Source organism: Saccostrea echinata, unplaced genomic scaffold, assembly GCF_033153115.1.
Source record: "Saccostrea echinata isolate AGI-Se365-2 ecotype Australia unplaced genomic scaffold, CSIRO_AGI_Sech_v1 ptg000013l, whole genome shotgun sequence".
NCBI lineage: Eukaryota > Metazoa > Mollusca > Bivalvia > Ostreida > Ostreidae > Saccostrea > Saccostrea echinata.
The window spans coordinates 5111277-5124941 of NW_026889762.1; the positions used below are offsets into that span (position 1 = coordinate 5111277).

The 13665-nt window shown below is 32.7% G+C and overlaps 1 protein-coding gene across 1 annotated transcript; it reads right to left on the reverse strand.

The window, feature by feature from the left end:
* Nucleotides 1-3339: 3339 nt before the first annotated feature.
* LOC133186273 (uncharacterized) lies at nt 3340-12111 on the reverse strand. The gene is made up of 3 exons (XM_061321496.1): nt 10437-12111; nt 6789-6916; nt 3340-5158 (listed from the first exon to the last, which is right to left on the reverse strand). Exons 1-3 carry the CDS (start codon nt 12109-12111, stop codon nt 3491-3493), a joined length of 3471 nt encoding a protein of 1156 aa, XP_061177480.1. The 3' UTR covers nt 3340-3490.
* Between the last annotated feature and the right edge of the window lie 1554 nt (nt 12112-13665).

A 13665-nucleotide genomic window follows, 5' to 3' on the forward strand; every position in this document is an offset into this window, starting at 1 on the left:
AATGAATTTAATTAATAGCTGCCCAAGTTACACTGGTATAACCTGGGTTGGAACAGTTTACGCTTTTTTATTAACCGCTTCACGGTTTATAAAGCGGAAACTGTCCCAACGCAGGTTATACCGTACAGTATAAATGGAGGAGCTATTAAATTCATTCCTTAAATAATGAATTAGTTACCCCAATAAAATGAATTTCCTATCTTGCTTTTATAACGAGTTGGTATCATATTATAATAATTTTTTCATCTCATTCTCCAGGAGTTAGTAGTCTCGTTACAACGAGTTTGTTATCTTGTTAAAACGTTTCAACGAGTTAGTCATTTTTTTAAATAATAAATTAGCTATCTTGTTCACGAGTTAGTATCTCATTATAACATTTTACATATGTAGTTATCTCATTAAAATAAGTTTTTTTTTTTATCTTGTAATTCATGAGACAGAAGTCTCGCTACAAAGAGTTTGTTTATTTGGGTTTTCTGTCTTAGCCAATCTTGATAGCTTTGCTTACATTTTTATCTGCCAGTCAAATTGCGCACAGACTCCAGTACCGAACCGTCTAAGCTCCTTATAAGTAAATGGTTTGAATATTAATAGTTTTAATATACTATTTTCCACCTTTGTTAAACAGTTTAAACTGTTGAAAAATAATTATGATATCTTGCTGCAAAACAAAATACTAAGTATATTATAGGCGTTAATATATATTTGATGAAGAAAATAGGTGGATTGTGAAAAATGTAAAAAAAAAAAAAAAAAAAAAAAAAAAAAAAATCGTGATACTTTAAAATACAGTTATTGACTTTTGAATTAGCTCTACTTGTTACTATACGGACTTTGTCAGGAACTGATTAACCTCAGCCTTCGGCCTCGGTCAACCAATACCTCACCAGGTCTGCATTATCACAAGTAGACCTTATCAAAAAACCATTTTTTTTTATAACGAGATTACTGTTTTTTTTAAACTTATCAGAAGTTAGACTATCCAGTTTTCGTTGCAAATATTGGTCATGATACAAAATTTTCAGGAATTTGCAAGAAATTTTAAGACTCTAGAGTCTCAATAAGCCGCTAGCATGAAAAATAGGTTATTGATTTACTATTTGAAAGTGAAAAAAATACCACAGTCAAAAGTCAAGTAAGTAATATTCATTCCCATTAGTAGAATGTTTTTGCCTAGTAAACATTTTTTAAAGACAAAGATTTTTGTTGAGGAATTGCTACATACTGATTCTTTATAAAATACATTTGTTGCTATGTAGACAAGTTCTGTTGCTATGGATGAATTTACTCAAAAATACCTTTGAAAAACCACTTTGACAATGTCGATTCTGGGCAATAGCAATTCAACAATAAGAATCAGATAATCTTTTAAAAACTTAGATGAATATGTGCTATAAATAACTTTCAATGCTTCGTTGCTAAGGAAAATTTGATGTTGCTATGGAAATAGCTTATTGTAAAATAGTTTTTAGTATACAAGGAAGAATACTGTATATTTTACTATTTTAAAATTTGTTTTTGGTACTCAATTATTACAATTTATACGATTTTTCTTGCTATGCTTTTCATTTTCTCCTTTTTAAGTTAATCAAACAATCCATTTCTGTTGCTTAGCAACAGATAGGAATTTTCAAATTTGCAAAACTTTTTATTTCAAATTGTAAGGGAGGCTTTCCAGTGGTTTTACACGAAATAGATGAAACAGTTGTATTAAGATGGTGAAATGAATAATATCGACTTCATTTTTGCTAAAATTAAGCAAAATGCTGAATCAGCAAAAAATGGGAAACATGTATCTTTATCTGTGTCTATAGCAAATATATTAGAGAATGTAATTTCTTTTTATTACGTTGACAGAACAATTTAAAAATGTATCTTTCTTATAACACTAAATAAGAGAAAAAAATTACTATATTTACGTTTCGTATAAAGCCTTCAAAATGAGTGAAATTTCGTCAATCTACAAAGAAAAATTAGGCGGTTGCTAGGGAAATTTCTTTGTCCAGGTTTCCATAGTAACAATGACCCAAAATATTTTTCCTTCCACATACACAGCTTATAGCCCAAGAAAAAACTGTGAGTGAAAAATCATTAATTTCTGAGAACCTCCATGTATCACCTTTTATATATAGGCTGCCTGATTGTTACGTGGAACTGTACTTAATGGAGTGAAATGTCTTTTGTTGCTATTTCCAACATATGTGCAAAATAGGTGACCTGTTGCCATGGAAACAATGCCAATTGATCATTTGCAATTCTATTTTTGTAAATTGGGCTTATAGTGTAATTATGTCACCAAGTTTAAACAAATCGATGAGAGCCAATTTTCAGCCCATTTTGATGCTTACAGAGAGTGACTTAAAGTTTGGGATAATGAAGTTCAACTGTATTTATAAGTAGAAAAGTAACTTATGTACAATTTGGTCTTAAGAATAAGAAATGCATACCAGACATAAGGAATAGAAAAATCATTGAAATATTTATACAATAATTGAAAATAACTCTGTTCTATGCATGTCATGGAATACAATAAGATTGGCATACTTGTTTAAGTCTCCCTGATCTTCATAAATTAACACTTACTGCATTGGCACTGACCATTAGAGGCAAACTCTGCCATCTGTAAGCATTTTGCAGAAACAGATTGTACTGTTTATAATTTTTTTAGAGGACAGTTCTGTGGTTAACAGCAATCTCATTTACGGATTTTATACACTTATGAAAAATTCTCGCAGGAATTTTAAAAACAAGAGTATAATGAACACAAATCACTTCTGATACAAATGGGAATTTCATGGAAATAAAGTGTTTAATTAATATAAGTCTTGGCAAATTAAAATCATTGGATTAATTACATACAGGTGACATATATATGATATAGATTTTAATTTATATGCATTTACAATCTAAGGGCAGATCACCCTTACTAAATCAAACATACAATAGAATCAGAACTCTCCAGTGTGCAGTGCACAGAGGGTCAACACGAAAATGCATACACTGTGCTCACAATTCTTTTCATTTTTTTATGCTCGCAAATATACATAGTGTTTACAATTAGCTTTCGGGTGTTTATTCCAATTTAAATCTTATAACTGAGCAGTCATCTCAACCTTGGGTAGAATATTAATGATAACAATTATTTTTAATAATTTTAATTCATATTTTGCCTCATTATTATTGGTACTAATATTATCCACATACACACCCTCACACACACACACACACACACACACACACACACTCTCTCACACACACACACACACACACACACACACACACACACACACACACACACACACGAGCACTAGAAAATGAACTTGAATCAAAGATTAATATTTACATATGCAATTGTTTTCCTTTATATACCTTTATTTGAACAAGGCATTTTTACACCAGTGCATAGCTTATTTCTTAAATATCCTCTTGTGATTTTGGCTCCTGAATAAAGAATTCCATCACAAATTTGTCATTATTTAAAACCTATTGTTTACATGTATTTGATTTTTTTTACTCCACCGCTTAACTGGGCCACAAAAAGGTTATCTTTGGTGTCTACACATAAACCCCATGGACGGTCTAGATAACAGTTATCTATATAACGGAGGAACTGTCCGTCCTGATCTAGAATGCGGATACAGTGGTTGATAAAGTCTGCTGTCAGGATCTGACTCTGGCTGTCTGTTGTGATGCCGGTTGGATAAAATGGTTGCTTGTAAGTAGAGGGATGACCAGTGTATCTAAATCGGAGTTTTCCTGCCTGATTAACCACAACTACTGCACGAGCGTCAAAGTCAGCCACACAGATATCCAGGTTCCTGTTCTCATTGATATATTTTAGATTATCAGTGGAATACAGAGGTTGACCTTTACTATCAAACTGAATGGTTTGTTTCTCCTTGAAACCAGAATAACGGACAACTTTTGATTGTTTATCATCATCACTGACCATGATAACCAGGAGGTCACCAGAGGAGGTACTACAGATATTGTAAGGTCTCCATCCCTGTAGTCTGATCACTTCCTGTATCTGTTTATTCTTCACTAAGTTTACGGTGTTTGTTTCAGGGTCAGTATGAACAAGATCTCCACTCCTAAGCACTGCTATATCATATGGTATGTTCCCTGACTTGGTTTGGATTGACTTCAGTAGTTTGCCCTGTAGGTTGTACAGTTTCATGATTTTGTCATACCCACGAGTCCAGATTTCTTCATCACTGAGACAGGTAGCACTGCGTAGATCACCATACCCAGTGTTTATGCTGGTGATGAGCTCTGGCTCATCAAGCAGTGGTTTGACTGGAGAACAGGATACAGCTTCTGGTGTCGTTATTGTGTAGCCATAGTCTTCTGTTGAAATTAATAACGGTAAAAGAGAACCAAACATTTGATGGAGCTGTTCTGTGTTGATCTGATGAGGAGAGAAACTTGGTAATGAAACAGTGAATTTAGGAGGTAAAGTTCTGAACTCAGCATTCCTGGATTTGTAGCCAGAGATTAGAGTGGCATCATTGGAGTTTAGTACTCTCTTCAGATCAAACAAACTTTGTTTTACATCAGATAAAATCTGTTCAATTTCTTTTCCCTTTTTATTCAGAGCAGCCAGGTGTTTATTTTTCATCTCATCAATTTCAGATTTTTGTTTGTTGACAATGATGTTAATTTCTCTGTGCCAGTCTTCTCCTTGTTCGGTGATAGATGTTGTCAGATTCTCGTAATGTTTATCCAAGTTTACTTTTTCAGAGTTTAAATCAGATGCAATTTCTACATAAGTAGGGTATATCCTTTTTTCTAGTTCTTTCAAATCCTTGTTTAAAATTTCTTTAATGAAGCTGGGTTTCTGTAAGATATCTGTAAATTTATGCCCTTGATGTTTATCAGTGGAGATGCAGGTAGAACAGACAGGAATGTCACATTTCTCACAGTAAAGTTCACAATGTTTCTGGGTGTGGTTTTGACATTTTGGGTAGTTAGGAGTAGAAGTTCTGTGTTTGTATGGTACAACATTATGTCTTTTAGATGAATCAGAGAGATGCTCCCCTACACAGTCAATACAGAGGCTTACATGACAAAGTTCACAATGACTCTGTAATGCAGCTGTTTGACACAGGTCACAAAGGAGGAGTACTTGAGCTCTTTCCAAGGGGTCCATGTCACAAGATCAGGTGACACTGTTTTATAACAAAACAATAATAATAATTAGAAAAGGGCACTTTAAACAATGTGTTAGATTCAAATCTGTAAAGAATGTAATGAATTGGTTTAAATGTTTTTGAAAAGTTTGTATGGAGATTGTTATCAAGGATTTTTTTTTAAATCAATGACATCACCCATTGTATAAGTCCACGTATATTTAGAATATTCAATTATTACTAGATAGTTTGATACATTTTTTAACATATTTGATTGACAATAGTTCAAGGGATTAGACACCCCAATCATAGTTTCCCAATCATAAAATCTGAATAGCTATATAACATTTACAAAGACTTTCAATGATATATTTATGTATAAAAAATAAACACAATCCATTTTAATTGCTAAGGAATATCAATTAATAAATATGATGACTATATTGACGTTGGTGATAATTACGTATAGTTTCTATCAAAGTGATACAAACAAACATAAATGTAACGACCATAATAAAGAGGATTTCCAGAAACCTGCGAGTATTCTCTACGTTGAGAAGGAAATTTCAATAAGCACGAGGCATGAAGAGTTATCAATGCACCTTGCACAGCATTTGGAAAGATGTACAGTAGACAAAATCTATGAATATTTTTTCAACATTTTTTTAAACTAGATGTTTAATGATGAATGTATTATTGCTAATAAAAAATAAGACATGCATAAGTAATTTTTTTTTAGAAATGATTCCGGTGCATACTTTAAAGTCTTCCGAATCATAAACATAGATTTCTGAAACGCTTAAAAATACATTTTCATCTTGAACTTAACTCCACATCATTTCCTGTTGCTGAATTATCCCAGGGGTCCATTGTCAGCAATTCTCCTAAAAAACCTCAAGGGTCTTTTCTGTTCTCATATCTCCCCAGGCTACATTCCAAAACGAATTTAAAATAAACAGACAGCCAACTTATTACTTATTGACTTTTTTTTCTTTGCAGATCTTAAATTGGGATATTTAAAGCAATTTTCGCAAGAAGCTGAAAATCTTATCATTTTTGGAAACACTATTAGAAATTTTGTCCTACTGGAACCGCCTTAGATTCTCAACACTTTGCCTCAACAAATCATTATATGATATGCCATGAAAAATGTCAAACTTTTTATCAAATTTCTGTATTTTTCTTCTTTTTAAAGTTTGTCCGATTTCATGACTGCTCAGTACAATGGAAAGAATAGCAACCGTTTCGTGTACTCCAGCATGTTAGAGGTACTACTGACTTGGCGCCGCATAAGGAGCGTAGGAAACGTAAAATAACCGAGGCTCTTACTTGTAGGAGCAGAGTTTCATGCTAACTAGTCCATTAATAAAGTTGGTTTTCGGTTAGGCTTTTGTATTATCTCAGTTTGATTTATAAATGCGCCAGATCCTATTGTATTACCAAAATTAAATTAGATGAGTGGTTAAATGCGTTGTATTTCTCTGGTGTCAAAAGCGTTTTTAAGAAGATAGGGAATATTTTCATTTACCTATCAACACTATCTTGTTATTAATTTTGTCGTTTTGAATAAGTAGTTTTGTTTTATTCATCCTTTCTGGAAATTAGTGAATGTCCTAAACGTATTTAAATGGAAAATTAATATCAATTACTATTTACCTGTAAAACAAATCCAACATGGCTCCCTGACAGCAGTTTGTAAACTGACAATCTACTTCCTGGTCTTGGTTCTAGATCTCGGTCTACTACAAGGTCGCGTGATTTAATTTCTGCTGTCTCTTGAACAGCTGTTCGAATAACATGTATTCTTGAGATCAATGTGTTTTAACCATTTGCATTGTGTATCAAGGCTACAACCAAAGACATCGACTATTCAATAAACTAAAAATAAGAAATAGCATTATGAAATAGGGTGCAATAAAGTATGCATTTCCATGTATTTGGCATAAGTCATAAGATCATATCAACAGGAAATATTCCTTTCCTCTCTCCCCAGAAAGTGCAATAAGTGTATGATGTTTTATTATTATTATCAAATTTGTTGGAAATACAATTTACCAAATCAGGTGATATAAACATGATAAATGACAATGTTCATTAAATATAACTTGGATGTGCAGAATGAAGTATATAACACCAGCAAAATGCAGTGAATTATGTGAAGCAATTATAACAAATTATATATTTACATGAAAAAACTTTCTCATAATATAAATTGACCAAAGACAAATATCAGTCAGCCTTAATAACAGTCAACCTTTCCTTTAATAAATAGTATATGGTAACAAATTGTGAATGTTCAATAGTAAGATACATTAGTGTAAATGTCAATTTAACAGAGGTCAAATATAAAAGTGCCTTTACCTTTTTTATCGAATATAGAATTACAACAGCTTCATACAATATGTACAATCCTTTTCGTTTTGTTACACATACAGAGTAGAGGTCATTGAGAGCCCATGTTGATGTTTGATGGATAACTGGATAAGTAATGATTAAGTTTAAAATTTAACCTTGAGACCTACCTTTTTTTGGTTTTGAAAATCACACTTTGATCTTGAGGACATGTCCATTAATCAACAATAAATTTTAATTGCAGTAGTTTTTTTTCAATAAATTGGGATTGTTTTGCTACAATGCACTCAATCAACAGCTAGTTCTGCATTATTACCTTCAAGGAATGAATTTGAATGGAAATGTTGATTCAGATTGAGGCTGGTTTTTATTCACAGTTTAAGCCATCAACAATAACATTTCTGAAGATATGCGATCAAAATGTAGCGCAATTTCCTATATCAACTAAATAGCAATATATTGAATTAACACATTTATATCCAATACTTTTCTTGTATTTTTTTAAACCATATATATCCTTGTATTTGAACTAGCAGACAAAAACCAGATAAAAAGATGCTTAGATATGATTACAGTACTTGTACTTAAGCTAGTATATATAGAAAAAATTGAAATCTGTTGAATTAAGAAGCCAAACGTGTGACCCAGTTTCATTAGTTAATTATCCAATGACCTTAACCCTTCGGCTGTGACCTTAATTCAAGATTTAAGAACAATTTGTAGGTTATCGGAAAAAAAGATTCTCCAGTTTAAAGTCAGTCTGATTAAAACATTTGTTATGGACACCCTTTCAGTTTCTCATCGATAAGTGACCCTAACCTTTGGAATACGACCTTGAATCAAATATTAACACATCTTTCAGTCATAAGCAATAACATATTAGAGTTAAAACAGAATTCAGTGAAGGGATATGGAGAGTGGGATGAGGGAGGGGTTAATATTCAAGACATACTTTTAATAAACATCTACTAGGACATACAGGCAACCATGCCAAAACGAGTTTATCTTATTTTTAATGGAAAGTACCGACTTCATCACATATTATCTTCTTATTTTACCATTTAGGACAGCTTGTCGGATAGACAAAGTACCAGACCAAAACCAGTATATTTTCTACTGTTAGAAAGAAAAAAACTTTATCGTGTATTATCTTGTTACACGTATCAGTTCAGTTAAGCCTCTATGCCTGGATGTGGTGGTATAACAGCCATATTGTGTCTGTGTATATACGGGAGCCATAAACAACACCTCTATAAACTACAAAGTCACTGATCTTAGTACATATGATCTCATGGAAAGTATTAAAATGATAGCCAAAGAAAATGAAAAAGGTAATGTTGAAGACTGTAAACGGAATATACATTTTGCTGTTTGTTTTTTTTTTTTTTAATTTAGAGCCTTTGGTGAAAAGCAGCTTCCGCTTAATCAAGTTCCTGGACAAATGTCCTTTTAAATAAAAAAAAATTATCTTTTTTAGAATAAAAGTAAAGCTCAACCAACGAATCACTAAAACGCACGATAACAAAATAATGTGGGTCTGGAGTTAATACTCACCAATTTTTTTTCCCCAAATTTGGATGTTTATTGTCAATAGAGGATAACGGTCAACTTAGAACTTAACTATCTTACAAACAAGATGACTTCAGATTTTCCATCGTCAACCTTATATTTAAAAAAAAAACTTAACTTTCCTTTTTTTATGTCTCTAACTTATTCGATAGGCAAAAGCATGCTCTTATAAAGATCAATTTATTTTATCCGACACACATTATCATATTTTTTTTCAATATTTTATATACATAAATTTCAAATTTGATTTTTGATTTGCTTGGTTTTTAGAGAATTATCTTAGTTTTATTTGATTGAGAAATTCTATGTTTGTATGACGTGTGAAAACTGTCTGTAGGCTAAACATACGGGAGTTTATTATTGCTAGTAGATGATAATTTAACAACGACAAAAAAAGAATCCCACACACCCCAACCCTAAAAAAAATGGAATAATAAAATTTGATATTTATCACTGATGATTGTGAATCATCATAATCGTGATTTAACATTTTGCTTAAATCTTGCGCCACAATTAAATAAGAAATGATGGGGAAAATCCTGTAAGACATTAAGGAGAAGTTAATCCAAAAGAATCATTTTCATAGTAATAAAATTAGATAATTTTACAAAAACTTATTATAAACATATATTTTCATGGCTTTATAAACATCTGTCTCAATTTTATCTATGATATTATAAAATTATTCCTGTTTCTGAGTTCAATAAGATGATTTAGCCACCTGAGGAGCACAATATTCACCGAGCCTAAAGGGCGAGTTGAATATTATACTTCGAAGGTGGCTAAATCATCACATTGACCGAGAAAAAAACAATAATTGTTTTATCATATTATTAAATGATACAAAGTCATTAAGCATTCCATGCCATCTTACATATGCTGGAGTTCAAGCCAGACACAACGAGGGAAGCGAAGTTAAAATAAACATAACCAGTTTTATCAACATGGAATGCTTAAAAATTCAAATTTAGTTGCGATATAGAAAAAGGATAGATTTAGGAAGGGGGACTTTAAGGAAAGAAATTGACAATGTACCTGAAAAAATATTGACTACCACCCCCTCCCAAAAGAAGACAATTCTCAAAACTCTAAACTTTGTTTCGGGGGAATGGGTGTTAGGGTTCATTACCCCCGGGGGGGGGGGGGGGGGGGTGAACGTACTCATATGATTTTTAAAATTCCTTAATTCTCCTAAAATGAAAGGAAGACACCATATATACATTTATGTAATTTAAAGTACAGATATCATGTTATTTGGATATGTGTAGTATGGATAATTTTCAATGTTTTGGTAGGTAAGCATGCAGTTACATTACAACATATCAGTTTTTCATAAATTTCAAGGTCCAGAACAGTCATTTCTATCGCAAACATATCATGAATAAATGGTTTGTAAATATTTGATTTTTTTCACTTTACCACTTAACAATTCAACCACGAAAAGGTTGTCCCTAGTGTCTACACATAAACCTAATGGATGGTTAAGGTGACAGTTTTCAATGTAACGGAGAAACTGTCCGTACTGATCTAGGATGTGGATACAAAAGTTATAGCCGTCTGATGTCAAGATCTGACCCTGACTGTCTGTTGTGATACCCAGAGGCTCAAATAATTCTGTAGTAGTAGAAGGGTTACCAGTGTATCTAAATCGGAGTTTTCCTGCCTGAGTTACCACTACTACTGCTTTAGCTCCATTATCAGCAACACAGATATCCAAGTTCCTGTTCTCACTCATGTATTTGAGGCAATCATATGAATACAAAGGAATTCCTTCACTATCAAACTGAATGATTTTTTTCTCTGTAGAGCCAGAATAACGAACAACTCTTGATTGTTCTTTTTTATCATTGTCCATGGTGACAAGAATGTCACCAGTTGAGCTAAAACAGACATTGAAAGGCTTCCACCTCTGTAGTCTGATCAATTCCTGTATCTGTTCATTTTTCACTATGTTTACAGTTCTTGCATAAGTGTCAGTATAAACTAGCTCTCCACTCCTTGTCACTGCTATATCACGTGGTTTGTTGCTAGACTTGGTTTGGATTGACTTCAGTAGTTTGCCCTGCAGGTTGAAGAGTTTCATGATATTTACATTCCCTCGTGTCCAGATCTCTTCATCACTTAGACAAGCAACGCTGATTTGTATATACCCAGTCTCTATGGTGGTTATGAGTTCTGGGACATCAAGCAGTTTCTTGACGGGAGGGCAGGATGCAGATTCTCGTATCTTCTTAAGGTAGAGGTAGCCATGTTTTTCTCTTGAAATGGAAAATGTTGACAGAGAACCAAATATTTGATGGAGCTTTTCTTCGTTGATATTTGGAGAGGAAAAACATGGAAACGAAACATTAATTTTAGGAGGTAAAATTCTGAATTCTTCATTCTTGGATTTGTAAGAAGAGGTTAAGGAAACATCGCAGGATTCTAGTATTTTCCTTAGGTCTAGAATACTCTGATCAAGTTCAGATAATTTCTGTTTTATTTCATTTTCCGCTTGATTGAAAGCAATCAGGAGTGTAGTTTTCGTATCAGCAATTTCAGATTTCTGTTTGTTGACAATGTTGTCAATTTCCCTGTGCAAGACTTCTCCTTGTTTAGTGACAGCTGTTGTTAGTTTCTCGCAATGTTTTTCCAAGTTTGCCTTTTTAGCCTTGATGTCAGATGCAATTTCTTCATAAATAAAATATATGTTTTTTTCTAGTTCTTTCAAATCTCCTTTTAAATCTTCTGTTTTGGAACTGATTTCCAATGCAATATCTGATATTTTATGCTGATGATGTTTGCCAGAAGAGATGCAGGTATAACAAGCAGGAATGTCACATTCATAACAGTAAAAGTTACAATGACTCTGAGAATGATTTGGACATTTTGGGTAGTTAGGATCAAGAGATCTATCTTTGTATGGTATAATTATATGTCTTTGTGATGAATCGGAAAGGTGATCTCTAACACAGGCCTTACACAGGCTAATTTCACAAAGCTCACAAAAAACCTGTAATGCGGCTCTTTCACACAGCTTACAAAGGAGAAGTACTTGAGCTCTGTCGAGAGGATCCATTTCTGATAGAATAATAGAAAAAAAAACTTTTATACTGGTGCGTAGGATAAACAAATAAAATAGGACATAAATTAAAGAATAGAAGGTTTTGTAAAATTTGTATGTATTTATATATGTTTTCAAAGAATGAAAGTACATTTTGTTCTTTCATACATTTACATGCTTCAAGAGAAAGAGTGCTTTCATCTTTCCTGTTTTAAGTTTTCCTCACAAAACTGCAGACAGCTATAAAACAATGTCTTACCTGTAAATTCACAATAGATGCCTTTTTTCTGTTTGTGAACCGACAATTTATGTTCTGTCTCGAATTGCCGTCAGATCTTGTGATTTAAATACCTGTGTAAAGTAAGTCTGAGGTGAAAATGACTGGACTTTTTTCACTTAAAATGATATCCCATTTCTTAATTGATTTTTCCACTATTTACCACTATTTTACTCAGTCACACAGAGGATGTTTATGGTGTCTACATATAAGTCATATAGAAACAGTAGATTACAGTTTTTAATGCAAGGGATGATCTGTCCATCCTAAGCTTGGATGCAACAATCTTAATGATCTGCTCTCAGGAACTAGCTCTGGCTTTTGTTTTAGTGCAAAATGAATGAAATGATTCCTTGGATATAAAAAAATAACTGTATATCCAAATCGGAGTAAGTTTTAAAATGGCTGAGATAACGTCTTACCCGTAAATTCAAGATGGCTCCCTAAATGCAGTCTGTAAACTAATCATCTACTTCCTCGTCTTATTTCCTCTTGACCTGCTACCAAGTCATATGATTAAGATACCTGTGTTAAATAGCGTGTTGAAACAGATGTGACTCAAACAACTTGAAAAATTCAACGTTTCAAAAGGCATTTTAGTGTAAGATGCGTTTTCAAGAACTGACATGGTTTATGAAGTGTTTAACCAATTATTCTGCCATTTGATAAACTGAAAGAATGGACAACCAGGAAAAACATGTCTTTCTAAATGAGTATACAAATGTACTTAGACCATTATATTATGAATAAAGTAGCTTAAACTCATAAAAAAATATTTACCCAACCTAATTCGACCCACTCCTCACATAAAATGTTTGATTTTCTTTCTGTGTCTCATCTATTACAATACATTAATTCTACGTCGAGTATAAAGTTAATTGTCTTTCAATAAAAATTATACAGAAAGAGAGTACAAAACATAAAAAACATGCATTAAAACTTGAATGCAGCGACTTTTGTGAACAACAGGTAGTAAAGACTTCAAACATTTAAGTGGCCAAAGACAAGTATTTCATGCAAAGGTCCATCAGCTTTTTTTTTCAAGTTATACGAGTACATAACAACAAATTGAAAACGTTGAACAGTTGATCTTAAAAAGCACAGTAATATAGCAAAAGCAATTAAAACACTGACAAACGAAATAATGCATACTTGAACAATCGTTCGCAAAAAATCTCAATTCATAATGAAACTTTTTAATGAGTGTGTATTTTGCCCTACTCTATGAAATGTATAGGTAAAGAGTCTTTGAAAGACGAAACTCATGACGCTATGTTTTTCACGTTACAGGT